This window comes from Musa acuminata, chromosome BXJ3-9, assembly GCF_036884655.1.
Source record: "Musa acuminata AAA Group cultivar baxijiao chromosome BXJ3-9, Cavendish_Baxijiao_AAA, whole genome shotgun sequence".
Classification (NCBI taxonomy): domain Eukaryota; kingdom Viridiplantae; phylum Streptophyta; class Magnoliopsida; order Zingiberales; family Musaceae; genus Musa; species Musa acuminata.
Window position 1 is genome coordinate 39,063,985 of NC_088357.1, and position 15,366 is coordinate 39,079,350.

General features: G+C 36.3%; 1 protein-coding gene across 2 annotated transcripts; it reads right to left on the minus strand.

The window, feature by feature from the left end:
• Window positions 1-1,907: 1,907 nt before the first annotated feature.
• Window positions 1,908-14,670, minus strand: LOC135649144 (uncharacterized). Of its 2 annotated transcripts, XM_065167255.1 has the most exons (7): window positions 14,435-14,670; window positions 11,144-11,272; window positions 10,954-11,055; window positions 8,643-8,777; window positions 8,422-8,529; window positions 3,408-3,554; window positions 1,908-2,059 (listed from the first exon to the last, which is right to left on the minus strand). In XM_065167255.1, exons 1-7 carry the CDS (start codon window positions 14,516-14,518, stop codon window positions 1,958-1,960), a joined length of 807 nt encoding a protein of 268 aa, XP_065023327.1. In that variant the 5' UTR covers window positions 14,519-14,670; the 3' UTR covers window positions 1,908-1,957. The 2 variants fall into 2 exon arrangements, with proteins under 2 accessions (XP_065023327.1, XP_065023328.1); XM_065167256.1 differs by lacking the exon at window positions 8,643-8,777 and having other exon boundaries at window positions 14,435-14,655.
• Window positions 14,671-15,366: the final 696 nt, after the last annotated feature.

Genomic DNA, 15,366 nt, shown 5'->3' on the forward strand with positions numbered 1-15,366 from the left:
TACACATATATATATGTATATATATATGTATATATATATATACATATATATATGTATATATATATATATACATATATATACATATATATATGTATATATATATATATATACATATATATATATATATACATATATATATATATTTTTTTGTTTCCTCTCTCTCTCTGACAGGGAAAGAATCCTATTGATGTCTTGATGCTTAACCACCTTCTTGATTACCCATATGGGCTTCTGACATTTTTCTTTTAACTTCTGACTCCCATGACTTCTTTCCTCCCTTCTTAGGCTGTTCGTCCCGATCATTCTCTTCCTTCTTAACCTCCCTTGTTAACATAGTTTTGAGCAAACAGAAACAGGTTAGAGCAAGTTCCACGTCACCATGAAATGTGGTACTGAAGTATTAGTAGTTCTAATATTTAACAAGCTAGTTTAGGCTACAACAGTGATTTAAAAAGTATTAGGCGTCAAAAGACGTTAAGATCCAAAAACGCCCAAGGTGCAAGGCGCTCGTCCGAGCGAAACGAGACGCTAAAATATAAAAATATATAATATAATTAATATAAATTATTTAAATAAAAAATATATTATTAAATTAAGAAAATTGGGTACAAAATCATAATATCATATTAATAAAAAGTCTTAAAAATCAAAACAATAAAATTTTACATCAAATCTATTGAGTTGCTCTATACACTTGCCATTTATTCTGAAACTTAACAATAATTTTAAATAAATAAAAATTAATAATATTAAAATTAAAATAATATATTATTAATCTAATAAATAAAAATACTATTATTAGTATACAGTAAGCAGGATACTGTTAATATATTGTTAACAGTATAGTGAGAAGAGTGTGAGAAGATCAAGGCTGTTGAGGCAACAACAACGGTAGCTGGAGCGGGAGCTACGCGTGGCAACTACAGTGAGAGCTGCGAGCGATAGCGGGAGTAAGAGCGGCGAGCGACGACAGTAGTGACGAGCGACGATTGTGGCAGCGGTGAGAAGTCGGCGAGCAGCGATTGTGGCAGCAACGACTAGCGACAGCGGTAGCGGTAGTAGAGAGTAGCGAAAGCGGAGAAGAAATCTCGATGGCAAAATCGCGAGTGTTAGGGTTGGGGAAGTCGAGGAAATCGCGAGTGTTAGGGTTGGGGAAGTCAAGGAAATCGCGAGAGGGAGCCTATCAATGATTTAGTTGGTTCGATTGAACCAACTAAAGCACCGAAGATCGAACCAGACGTAAAACATTGGTTCGATCGCCTGGTTTAACCTGGGCACTCGCCCGAAGCGCCCGGCGCCTGGGCTCGGGCGAACGCCTAGGCGGCGCCTCGTTGAAGCGAGGCGCTTGGACATGAAGCGAGGCACTCGGGCCTCGCCTCGCCTCGCCCGAGCGCCTAGGCGAGCGCCCGAGTGCCTATTGAAATCACTGGGCTACAACAGGTTAAATGACACAAATGCCAGGTGATGGATCCAGACATTCATTACAATGCTATCAGAATAACACAGTGATGTCAGATATAGGCTAACAAGTGTGTTACATAAAGATTATTTTATATTAATGTTTCTGGTATAAAAGCAAGATAGCTAAATATTTAGCATGCCTATTTAGGGCCACAAGATCAACTGCTATCTCTCTAGGGCTGCAGTGTCACCAGAACCAATGGCAATTAACAAGTTAACTGCTCAGCAATTCAGTAAAATTTTAGCAGAATAATAAACATAGTTGACAGTCAAATAAACCAAGATTATGAATTGGGTACCATGTACAATCAATCCGGACATTGGTTATTGCAGAATCGCTCCGCACAGGTTTTTCTGTCAGAAAGTTTATCAAAAGTTTCGCCAGTTCATAAGCAAAAGGATAACGATCAGTAGCAACTATTGGATGATGAAGTGCAGGAACTTACACTGAGATGACGCATATTTTAAATATGGAAAGTCCATATTCTCATGGAGTTCAGTTTTTATTAGCACTTGTAACTTCAAATTTTGGACTGCAAAATGGTGTCTCCTTGCAAATATCTTCGGTGGAGTTCAGTTTCTCATCTGAGTCTAAATCCTGTGTTTCCAAAGATTCCATATGAGGACCATGAGATAAGTAAAAATACTACTAAAGTTTATTGACAAAGTACAGCAAACAGGATGCCGATTTTGACATTATGTCAAATTTAGCTGGCATTGGTGCACAAATGAACCTGCAGCACATTTAGATAAAAGGAGGGGTGTGAAGGAAAAGTCACATCACTTTAATTAACATGATTACAAGTATCAACAAATGGTGAATTTTGGTGCCTTTGTAAGATTGCTCCACTACATGTCAAGGACTCATATGTTGGGCCATTTTATATATGTTTCAGCAAAACATAAACGAGTGCTTGGAAAAAGCCAACTCTCATTACACAAAGAAACTCATGATAGTGTTGTTATATGTCTACCATGCAGGTATTTATGCACTTATGCAGTGGTTCATAAGAGTATATCATCAGTAGATAATTTTTTCTGATTTCTTGTGAAACTTGACTTGTTCCATGCAGTCGCACGATATGAAAAGCAACATGAAATCAATGGTTTTTCGACATAACGAAGCATATGTTATGCCATGTTCTGGAAGGAATCTGAATTTTCAAACCTTGATGGTAAAAAATTTCTCGTGTCACTAGGAAAATGGTTATTAAAGTTTTCTTGATCCCTGGGAATCTAGCTTAAGTAGTCAGCAAAAATGTAGCAATATACATGTTCGAATATGACTAATTTTAAACATCCTATGACAAACAATTCTTGTGTATTCTTAGAAGTTAGAACTATCTTATTTGGTGTTCTTTGGAGCTACGTAGCCTTTTCTAGTTCATTTATTTCTCCAATCACCTCGAAGACCTACCCAGATCATATAATAATGTCAACAAGCTTATGGCAGATTGCTGCCTTGCCCATATAGGAGCACATTATCTCCATGAACTAGAGTAGCAAGCATCCATATACATCCAGGATCTGTTCTAGCCTAGTGCTTGATTGGTGTACACTTGGCATGACACCATGTAGTATTGTCCAAGCCAAAAGGTGCACAGTGATCCTTTGTTTCATGCATCTCAATTTATTTGCATATATTTCAAATTCAAGACACTTGTATTATTTCATACTCAGCCTGACAAATTCTTTTAAGCAAATATTATGCACTATTTCAAAGGATTCAACCATATCATATGTAAGTCACTACTAACAGAAATCATTCGAATAAGAAACTTATGGACAAGAATACCACATACTCCAAACTTGAACCCAAGATCGTTGTTACATAAGATAAGAACTGCTGAAATACAGGAAGCAGATGTGTAACATTCATAAACTGGGAAGCATAGTGCCACGAGGCACATGAAATAAACAAGGAACTAGGAACCCAGTATACTTACAAGGAAATCTTGTTCGAAAGCAAGGATCTTGCAGACACTGTTTATATTTGGTTTAAAGGCATGTTTACTCAATACTCCATGCTCAATATAGCATATGCAATCCTTAAGGGTTCGAAATACATATCCACTTTCTGGATCAGTGTAATACTGCAGCAAAGATGATATTGTCATCAAAGCAGTTCTCTACTTAACATAATAAACGAAAATGAGAAGTAAACTAGACATGAGCGAGAAGGGAAAATAGCAATGTCAAGAAACATACCGTAGGAGTGCTACTAATAGCACTATCAAAAACACTATGACTAATAGCTAAAGACAGTTAAAGTTAAAAGAGGCATGATTTAAGATTTACAATTGAAGCATCAGAATGACAGAATGACTGTTCCAATAGGATAACAAAGAGTAAGTTTCGATATTTAAGACATAAGAACATTCTTCGCAGTAACAGATATAGGACAATGAGATTTATGTTTGTGCATGTTGGTTCTAGCCCAAGCTTAGTTTAAAGTTGCACATTTCTGCACCTCAAATTGTATGTCACAATGAAAATATGTTTCGAAGAATGAGTAAACAAACCTAGTGATCAGTTCTCCTATGGCTACTATGTGAAGAAGGGCTGGAACATAGACTGATGGTAGAATGAACACTTTCATCAAAACATGGAACATGAGATCAGTGCAGGTGGGAAAAATGACCTGAATCATTGTGGTGTTTAAGTGCTTTTCGACGTGTATTACTATTGAGTGGCATAATTTATGCTTTTCTTAGATTATTTTGTTTCTTCTAGTAAGTGGCTTGCACGTGTCACTGTTGCTTCTGTATTAGTCCAGCATCATCCTAGGTGTAGAACGTAAAGTACAGACCAATGTGCTGATACTGTGCTTTTGCATCATCAACTAGCACTAGTCAGCATTACTAGCAAGTTCAATCCTTAGTTTACATACAGCAAGATTTCCTCTCTTGTATTTTCCAGTTTTCTTTATTTTTACATTTTGTGATTAAACTAACACTACAACTTGAAGCTGAACATTGCTATGGAACTCTAAATCCAAACCAAAAAAAAGGAATTTAACAGAGCACAAAAGGAGGAAACTATATAGGCTGTTTTGCATCTTTACTTATCTGAGTAAATAAATAATGGTAACAAGCATTTTTAGAGACTCAAGATTGCTGGGATCACAACCATCCATGCAAGAGAAATGCACTATGTTGAATCAATGACTTGTTGCCAAGCATGCTTTCGAAAGCGTATGAATATATATATATATATATATATATGGTCATGCACAGAATTATTGGATACAATGCTCATGGCTATCTCAAGCCAAATCCATTCATAGAAAACACAGCTGATATGTCATTCCTCACCAGAATTTATGAACTACACTAAGGACATACAGGGAAGTTGCATGTGAAAGAGCCATCCTATGGCTTTCTAAACCCAAGATTAAATAAATAGGTTGATGTGTAGTAGGACAAGCTGAAACCACACCTAAAACACTAAAAAGAATTAGAGATTGTTGTTCGGATGACTCAGGTTAAGTAATCAATAAGTCTAGAGAAAAAATATCATGACCCATAGGTTAATTGGCTTATCAACTTCGTTTGACCCAAACCACTTGTCAAAATATTTAACTTGAAGTTGATAATAGTGTACTCATCAAACCCTTATAAGTCAATCTTAATCTTGTCCACTTTTAATGTGAGACTAATTGGGGTGTTATAATTTTCCCCACTCAAGGGCTTGACGTCCTCGTTAAGGCCCAGCATAGCTCAAATCAAATCCTAGCATGGTGCATATAAGGTGTAGCCTAGTGGTGGCTTCACATCGTGACGAGTCCTCTAACTCCATCTACGGGTAGCCCTTTCTTACTCGAGCCCTCTCACCATGCCTAAATACTAGGTCAGCTCTATTACCAAATGTCATGATGTAAGCCTAATGGGCCAATTGGCCTATCAACTTTGTTTGGTCAAAACCACTAGCCAAAATGCTTAAGCTGAATTTGATAGTAGTGCACTCATCAAACTCTTATAAGTCAATTTTTGTCTTGTCCACTTCTGATGTGAGACTAATCGGAGTATTACAAAAATAGCACCTAAATTGTTATCTCATGTATTCTAATAAAGATTTGCCACTCTTGGGTGGAATCACATTGGATCAACTGATCTAAACACTGATCTAAACTGAGTTGATCACAATGTTTTTAAAAGTGATAGGCACCAAGGTTTCAAAATGCTCGAGGTCCTAGGCGCTCACCTAGGCACCCGTTTAAGCGAAGCGAGACACTTTAGAATATTAAAATTTTAAATATATATATAACGATTGAAACCTATGCTAAATAGTGTTTTCAATATGATGCTAAAGAGTTCTAACTCTAACAGAAATATAGTGCACCATAAGGTTTGCAATACTGAATGATACCGCTCGTATCGGGAGGTACATACCGGTCTGCAAGTAGACCGATACACGGACCGCTCACTACCGAGCGGTACTGTTGATTGGGGCTTATTGATGCTGTTTTTGCTCCGTTATCATCCTAAATCGAACGGTTATCGAGGGAGAAGAAAGAAGAGGGCGAAGGGGAAGAAAGTCAAGGGAGAAAAAGAGAAGAACCTGAAGATCGACGTCGCTCTCCTCCTCGTCTGTCGGCGATTTCTCATTCGCGCGTGGCGAGAAGAATCATCGGTGTCGAGGGGAGAAGAGAGCGATGCCTCGACGAAAACCTTATATATATATATGTGTATATATATATATATGTGTGTGTATATATATATATATATATATATATATATATATATATATATATATATATATATATATATATATATATATATATATATATATATATATATATATATATATGCATGGGGAGAAGAGAGGCGATGTCGTAGATTTTTTTTTTTTTCTGCGACGTCGCCCCGCATGGGGAGAAGAGAGGTGACGTCGTAGAAACTATATATATATATATATCGCCTGGTATACAGTACCGTACCGAGCAAATGTCGAAATTCTGGTATAGTACGAAATTTCAATCCTTGGTACACCATAGGTTAATTAAAATGAGAAATAATGGACTGAGAAGAGGAGTAACCAATGGCTATGGAGGAAGGTAAGGGTAGGAGAGGGAGGCAGACGAAGCTTAGAACGAAGGCGATGTAGGCAGAGGAAACTGCGGAGGAAGGCAATGTTGGTAGAGGAAGCTACAGACAAAGGCAAAGGTGGAGGAAGTTGGGGACGAAGGTAGTAGCAACAATTGTAGACGAAGCTGCGAACAAAGGCGGCAGTAGCGAATGGAGATACGGATAAAGGCAGTAGCGGCGGACGAAGGTAGTAGCGATGAACATAGGGTTTCACTTTGAAGACAAATTATGTCGGGCATGGGGGGCGAGGGTTGTGAGCTTTGTGTTAGGGCAAATTATTTGGTTCGACTGAACCAACTTTCTTGTTCAATCGAACCAAGCATAAACCCAGACCCATCTTCACTCGAGCACTCGCTCGAGGCACTCGGTGCTTGGGCTTAAGCGAGCGCTCGGGTAGCCCTTCATTGAAACATCTCACCTAGAGGTTTTACAAGGTACTCGGGCCTCACCTTGCCTCGCTCGGTGGTTTTACAAGGCACTTAGGCCTCATCTCACCTCGCTTGAGTGCCTTTTTGCTCGAGCGCCAATGCCTCGCTCGGAGGTTTTGTGAGGCGCTCGAGCCTCACCTGAGCATCTGCTTGCTCGAGCGCTTTTTGAAAACACTAGTTGATGAATCTACACCAATCACATAACTCTCATGTGTTGCATGCCACTTGTTGCAATGCACCACCTTTAAATTTTAATTGTTTGAGACTTAAATCCTCCACTAACTATGAGCCTCCTTGGATCATTTATATAATAAGAAAAATCCTCTAATACAAGCAACATACTTTTTGCATTTTGATGATAACGCTTTGGTTTCAATATTCTAGAATTATCATGCCTTGTATTGATAATTATTGATAACATTTGAATGTTGCCTAGAGTTCACTCTAATATTAAATCATGCAGTTTTAGCTTCCTTTCCATAAAAAAAGAATTTTTTGAACTTATTGAAATTGAACAGATCTCTCTCATTGATGTATTGTTTCATCAACAGTCATATCATGATGTAATATATTTTTTCAATGCGTCTTTACAAAGTTCTTTGTCCTAGACTATCACTAATTATCTTGTCTTACATTTTGTCAAAATTCCTATTGCATTATAAAACTGTTTTTGAAATCATTCTATGGTGAAATATCACTAAGGCAATCAGAAATGGGAGAACTTGCCTGAACTAAATCCAATAACCTTCCAGAACCAATCCCAACCTTTAAAAACCCTCCAAACCATGCCTCTAAACAAGCAATCCAAAGGTGCATATCAGAGATTTCTTACTCTTTCTTTTGGAGGGAACCAAACAATTTTTACATTAATCCTTAAAATGAAACATACTTCATGATGCAATTCTTCACTTTGATGAAAACCTGCACAACTTCAGTGGCCAGTTCCATTTCTAAGCCAAAACTTCAAGTTCCTATTAGACTTCTCTTACAACGTGGCATGAATTTTCAAATACACACTGACTTAGATTTAACTTGTTTTGTCTGCTCTATTTTGCAGAGCCCATAGGAAGCTCCATATTCAAGGGATTATTTAAAGGCTGTTTGCACTTTGCAGTGCTGCCACACATTTTATCAGCAAAAATACACGAATACTTTTAATCCACTTTTTGGTGATAAATCTCAGAAAAAGTACCAGCTAATAAATATTTCGTTGCATTTCCCCAGTAGTTTTTTTCAACATTTAACAGTTTGGAAGATTTTTAGATTTATCCATGGACAAGAACATGAAAATTCTAGTATTCAAGCAGTACAATGTTGAGCAATGAAAACAAAACTTAATTACTCGAAACAGATTACTGATCATAAAAAGTATTATTTACCGTAAAGACATCAAGTTAGTAGCTAAAGTTTTGTAAACAACATGGACTTATTTTCAATGTACGTACTGCATCCTGTTTGGTTGGGCTCTTCTTATCCTTGTTCCTTCTGAATCTGATTTCTTTGATCCATCCATCAGGTAAACCATCTGGGGAATATTCAATTCGGTATAAGACCTATTTGGAAAAAGAAGAAATAGATTTCTATCAATCATCAATTGCAGTGAATTTTTAGCAAGGAAAGGCATGAGATATAGGGTGCAATAAAAGAGTTTCAACAAAACCCATACAAGGTCACCGGATTTATTCCTGCAGCGTCTCTTCCGAGAGGACGTGGGGGGACCACATGCATTCCCTGACTCAATAAACTGAAGTACTTCTTCCTTTGAATAGAAAACAGTTCCAGTCGATTGATGCAAGTAGCACTAAAATGATACAAGCATACAATTCATGTAAACACCCTTTTGATTGCCATTCAAAAATTCAGAATTTTACAAATATATCAACTATTTATCAGTATATCTATATCACATTCTTTCTAATGCATCCAGGATAAGAAGTTTCTAGGATTTCCATATGCATGAGGTTCAATCTTTGTTCATCATACATCAAAAATTCATTGTGAAGTAATGTTGTTCTCTCAAAAGAACAAAAATCGGCTGGCTATTCATTCACACTACCTATTTTCTTAAATTTTATATCGCCACTATTCATCTGCATAACTTCCAAAACCCTATGATTTTACACCCAAATCTACTGCATATACCACAAAATTTACGAAAATATGCTCACAACTCTAGAAATACACTCATCTCATCATGCTAAACATCCTATAGCAGATGTTCTTGAACAATGAGCATGATAAGTATTCCTGGGAAGAAAGTACAACTAGACTATAATTTATCAAACTACAAACCAAGTGGACATAGCAAAGACCTGCCTGTATTTGAGAGAAAATAAATCAATTCTACAAGCCAGATGGACAACCTGAGTTCAACACGAAAGTTCAATCACCTATAAAAATCTAGCAAATACATAACCAAATAGTGGTGCCGAAAAGATATGGCAGATAAGAATGGCAGATTAAGAAATTTCACAAGCATAGTCTTGCTGCTGAATACTTCTATCATTTGCTACTAAGACTCACAGGGATAAAGCCCCATTTGGAGCCTCTTGCTTGAACAAAATTGATGTATGGTTTCTTGACCCTAATGGGGTTAGGTTTGTGTGGGCTACATTCTGACTAGTTTGGCATTCTTGTGCAGGTGTGATTCAGATCTAAGGAGATGTGGCTACAGGTGCAGAGGCCATTGCTACAATGGAAGGGATCTATGAAGTAAATATACATCAACTGAAAAATATGATTGAATCAGACCCCCTAATCCAAGCTGTCTCTGGAAAGTGAAGAATCAAAATGTGGAGCTAACAATCAGTATTTTGCTCAAGTGATTTGTCAATCTCAAATTGTGCATATCTATAGAGAAACTAGTGGATATGCTGATTATCCTCCTAAACTAATGTGTTAATTGTCTTGCTAATTTAATTTGTATGGTTTGAAAAACTTGATGAGTTCTCTTCTCCCCATTTAGATATATGCAAAGCTGATGTATCTAGATCTTCTATTTCAAGGGTAATATAAGGCTTATAATCCTTTGCTCTTTCATACCAAAAGAAGAATCAGGATCTAGACTTATAGAGAAGATGCCATATTACATCTACATTTGGTAATGGAAAATCATTATATCCTTAGACTGTTGAGAAATATCCATTATATAGCAATACTTTCATATGTTTATATATGTCCATATATCCTAATTATCATCTTTCATATATAATAATAAAAGTACATGCAGGGTAGAAAAAATAAAGGTGCAAACTCATAAATATGTGCATACACCATCTTGACAAGATGCATGCCAATGTTTACCACATATATCCCAAATGAATTTTCTTGCAAGAACAATAAGAAGCCACAGTTCCCAACTATTTCGGACTGGATGCATGGATCATTTTCTTCCATTAAGATTTGCTGAGAGCAATATCGATTGTCAAATGAACCATTAAAATTTAGGGCCAGCTCTATAGATATAATTGTCTTTAGCAATGTTTCTCAGGACTTTCTTCACCTGTCCTTGTGCTGCTAATCTGAAATGGCTTACCTTGCTTAAGGATTGCACTCATAAGTCTCCTTTAACATGTCCTGATTACCTTACGTGGTTTTCCCTCAACTTATGCTTGTTTGAGGCTGTCCCAATAGTTTATGAATGCAAATATCTTCTGTTGAATCATTTCTAGTGATCCCACACATCTCTGTCTCAACATCATCATCTCATCAACAACATTAACTTTCTGGATATATCTTTTTTCTAGCTAGCCAACTTAAATCTACAAAATATGCGGACCTTTTATATACTTCACACACAAAAATCATACAACATTCGTGGCACCAGTCTCCACTTTAACCATCCCTCTTCAACTCTACAAAACATAGAATAAGAATAAACACTATAGGTTGCAGTAGATAAAATGATCTCATAAAGATAAAGATGCAGCTCCAAAAGAAAACGAAATAGATACTATACTTCATTATGTATGTGATACCTTGTACCTCTCTTCTGCTTCTGCACCAATTTTTCGAGTTCTAATCTCCATGATCCACCCACGAGGCAACCACTTGAGTGAATCTTTTACTTTATGTACAAGCTAATAATCAATAAAATCAGCAAAACATTATTATAAGTCCCAAATATGCAACTAAAAGCACAAAAAACTTGAAGAGAGGAACTCTTACTTGCTGATCTTCATCTCCAAAACATTCTGTATCCTCAGATGCATGGGATGCAGCTGCTACAATGTTGAGATAGTGGATAACTTCCTCTTTTGAACAGAATGTGTACTCAGATATGGGACATGTGTAATACTGCAATAGAAAACAAAAATCAAAGGCTTGCTTGTCATGCTTACAGGGGTTCTTTTTTCATTCATAACCTATGGCATGTTCTTCATTTCACAAAAATTCAGCATCAGGAGCACATATAAATCTTCAAGGACATATAATGAATATCAATAATACAAAAAATGGCTATCATTATGAGCATTTGAGTAAAAGGGGATGAAAAGAACTGCAATAAAGAACACGGTTCGATGGAAATGGAAATAGCACATTAAATATCGAATCATGCTTTCTAACCTTATTAAATAAAGGCTATTAGAAGATGCATGCTGTTGGGTCCAGCCCATATGTGGGCTTGGACCGGATGATTTAGGCACCGAGCCCAAATCTGATGTATTAAAAAGAAAAAAAGGAAAGAGACGTGCGCGACATGAGCGAGGGCAGCGAACAGAGGCGTGCATGCAGCGAACAGTGACGGCGCTGAGAAAAGGAACAGAGAGAGAAAAGGAGAGAAAAAGTTAAGGTTTTTGGGGCTTTTGCTAGATGATCGAGCAGTTAAACTTCGTTGGTTTTGGTTCAAATTTTATGTGAATAATCCTTGCAACAAGCTTTACAATCTTAATGGAACCAATCTACAGTTTATCCTATTTAAGGTGCTTTCCTGCTATATTCACTTTGTGGGACCTAAAATTTTTCTTTTATGAAATCCATCTGTGGTGATGATGATATGTTATGGTTGAGCCAAGATCTGTGTTCTTGATGTTATTATGATCCTTTGATTATTCTGGAGATGGTGATAGTGAAAGTTTGAAGTGGACTACGGTCCCGTGGTTTTTCCCGCATTGGGTTTTCCACGTAAAAATTTTAGTGTCTCACTTTGTGATTGATTTATTGTTCTACTGTTTATATTGCTCTGGTTAATATTTTTTTTTGATAACAAGTTGGTATTTTGAATGAGGAACCAATTTTGATACACAAAAAGGGAAAAAAATTATTCCGCTATAATAGTTTTTCCCAACACATGCTTAGAAGTTACCTTTCTAATAGTAATTTTTCATATCAAGAAGAACCAATTGTACTGCCTGAATAAATAGAACTAAATTATGATTGGGATGACAATATTCCTTGACTTTAGCATAGTAGCCATGAAAATGTAGTTAAAATCCTATGCCCTATCTAAAATCAGAAAAGAAAAACCACCATCACAAATGAATGTCTGCATTTGATGTGGAAGATGGGAAAAGCAAGCAACGAGCTAAAATTAACCTATAAAGGGAAAAGGTGTTTGGATGATTCTGCTATAATTAATAGACCATAAAAAAAAATAACTGAAGCCAACAATATGCATAGAGATTTTGTGGTGTATAATTGCAAGTTCTAATTTCAAAAAATTAACCAAGATGTGAACCTGAATGCAGATCATTTCGGCATATATTGAATTACCAGCAACATCTCACAGTCAATAAAGCAGGACAGATTTTTTGATGCAGGGACTGAGTCATCAGTCACAATATACTACATGAAAGTGATGATGCAAATAAGTTGTTCCATTATGAAAAATGGCAGGTATTGATGAACATCTATTTATTAACATCAAAGATCCAGTTTATGCAAGCATGTTGCAACAGCCAAAGTGCTGAACCATCTTGAAATGTATCCAATAGTAAAAAAAGAAATTCAATGGTTCATGATCAACTGTAGCCTGTTTTGTGACAAGATCAGAAAAGAAAATTAGATGTTTCAATGAACAGGTGGATTCCTTATGATTTTTTCCAAAACAATGTTTGCTAAGAGTAGCCCGTTTAGCAAAACAGATCAAGCTACTTCCACAAAAACCACCATTTCTTCTTACTTATATGACCAACCTAACATTGAGAGTTTTAAAATAGAACCTAAGGTTTGAAGTTGCCAAAGAATGGTTTTCACTAAATTTTCAACACCTCTCATGTTCAGTTCCGTCCTCTTTTTTTATGGCATGATTCGTTAAACATGTCAATTCATGTTTCAGACTGAACCTTACAAACAACAAGAATAGACCAAGACGTTGGTGTCTTTCAGCACAAGTTCAAATATAGTATTACCAAGTTTGCATGATATGCACATGGCATAAATGCCCTTCAAATATAATATTTCCAAGTTTTCATGATGACTAAATTAATCATATGGGTTTTACATGCAAAGTATACATGGATATGCCATAAAGCCTATTATACTGTCAAATTGAGCCATCCAAATTGATGATTTTCAACACCACTAAGATTCCAGAAAAAAAAAAACGAGTGTTTGAGCTTTAACCAGAAACTGAATCAAGTGTAACGAATCAACATTTCTCAGTCCGAATTAGAAACTCTCGTTTGCTCAAAAGTCAAAACCACTGAAATCATTAGCAGGCTCGATGAAAACCACCAAATTTCAGAAACCATAAAAAAAAGCACCAATCCCGTTAATTTCTTTACATTGAAATCTCTTTTCAGTGACCCTGTCTTGGGGAAACTGCCAATCTCAATTCAGATCAATCAAGAACTTCCAAAGCTGTGAAAACCAACAAATTTGCAAAATTGTGCAATGGAAACTCTTTCCTTGGAGTTGAAACTGAAATTATAACTGACACTAAATCCCTGCAGGAAATCATTTATTTGATCGTCTCTCCAAGTATGGTTAGCAAATCAACCAAATATTTGAAATCTTATTTATGATATCTGAGATCACGATGAAACAGTGGTTAAAAGTCATGAATATTGACTGTGTGCTTTTAGTAACACAAAGTTAACACTAAACTATCTTTAACAAGTGCCCAATGTGAAGTAGATACTTAATTCAGTTCAGCCACACAAATTCTAAGTACAACTGCACTTAATTTGGAATCCTTCTCAAACTGGTAATAAGCTAAAGAGTGGAAGTTGTTAGGCCAGAGTGAAGCAACGAACTTCCTGACTTCATCTTCCTGCAACAATTGTGGCTACCATTCAGCTATTATTGATCGTTGAGAATAGAAGAGGTTTTTGCAATGATTCCCGTCACGTAGCCCTTCCTCACCAAAACCGACGAGTAAAGAACCGGATTCAGGAGCAAACCGAGATGACCGCGGAAGAGGAACAAACAGAAGATGAAAATTACATAGTATCACCAGATGAACGGCTAGAACAGGAAAAAGATCCGTTCAAGAAAGGAGAGAAGTGGTGGGGTTACTCGATAGGTGAAGCCCTTCTTCCCCCTCCGGACCTCCATGATCCATCCGTCCGGCAGCCAATCCGGCGGCTTCTCCTCCGACATTCCCTGAATGTATGTCTTCCGCTTCTATGCCGCGATGATCACCCACCGGCGATTCTCGGGTCGGCAGCAGCGGCAGGCACTCACTCTTGCTGACGCTCTCTCCTCGGGAGTCACCTAAGGGACAAACGACGATTGTGGAGGTACCCGCCTCGAGATGCGGGAAGAACGCATCATCAGGATGGCGATGGGATTGGGGATTTTTTTTTTTTGACACTTCTACAGTTTTGATTGAAGGCAATTTATCGAATAAAAACCATAATGATCATTTTTAGGAAGTTTAAATTGGCAATCCCATTATAATTCTACTTCTAAAATTTTTATTATTTTTTAAATATTCCTCTATAAATATTTTTAATTTATCATTTAATAAATATTAAAGAGAAGAAGGTAAAAAATATTTTTTTGTATTTATTAAATTGATTTAATATTTTTAGGACTTAAGAGATATAGTATTGTAAACCTAAAAGATGATATTTTAAGTGTTTATGTAATAGATTGAAAGACATAATAATATGAGCTGTCATATTCCAAACCAATGAAGGGATTGTGAGAAATAAAGAATATAATTAGTAATTAAGAGATTATAGTTAGTAAAATTATATTTTATTATTTTTAAAATAATTATAACATGTATTCAATAATAAAAAAAGAGATGTCAATTAATAAAACATTAACCACACTTATGAATTCACAAGTATAAGAGTTTATAGAATTAGAACTCCAACTATTTACCATAAGTTCATATAATTATAGGCTAAACTTAACATTCCAAAATTTCAAATATGATAGGTCTTTTAAAATTTTTACACAATATATCAATTCAAATGAGTTGACAACATTATTACATA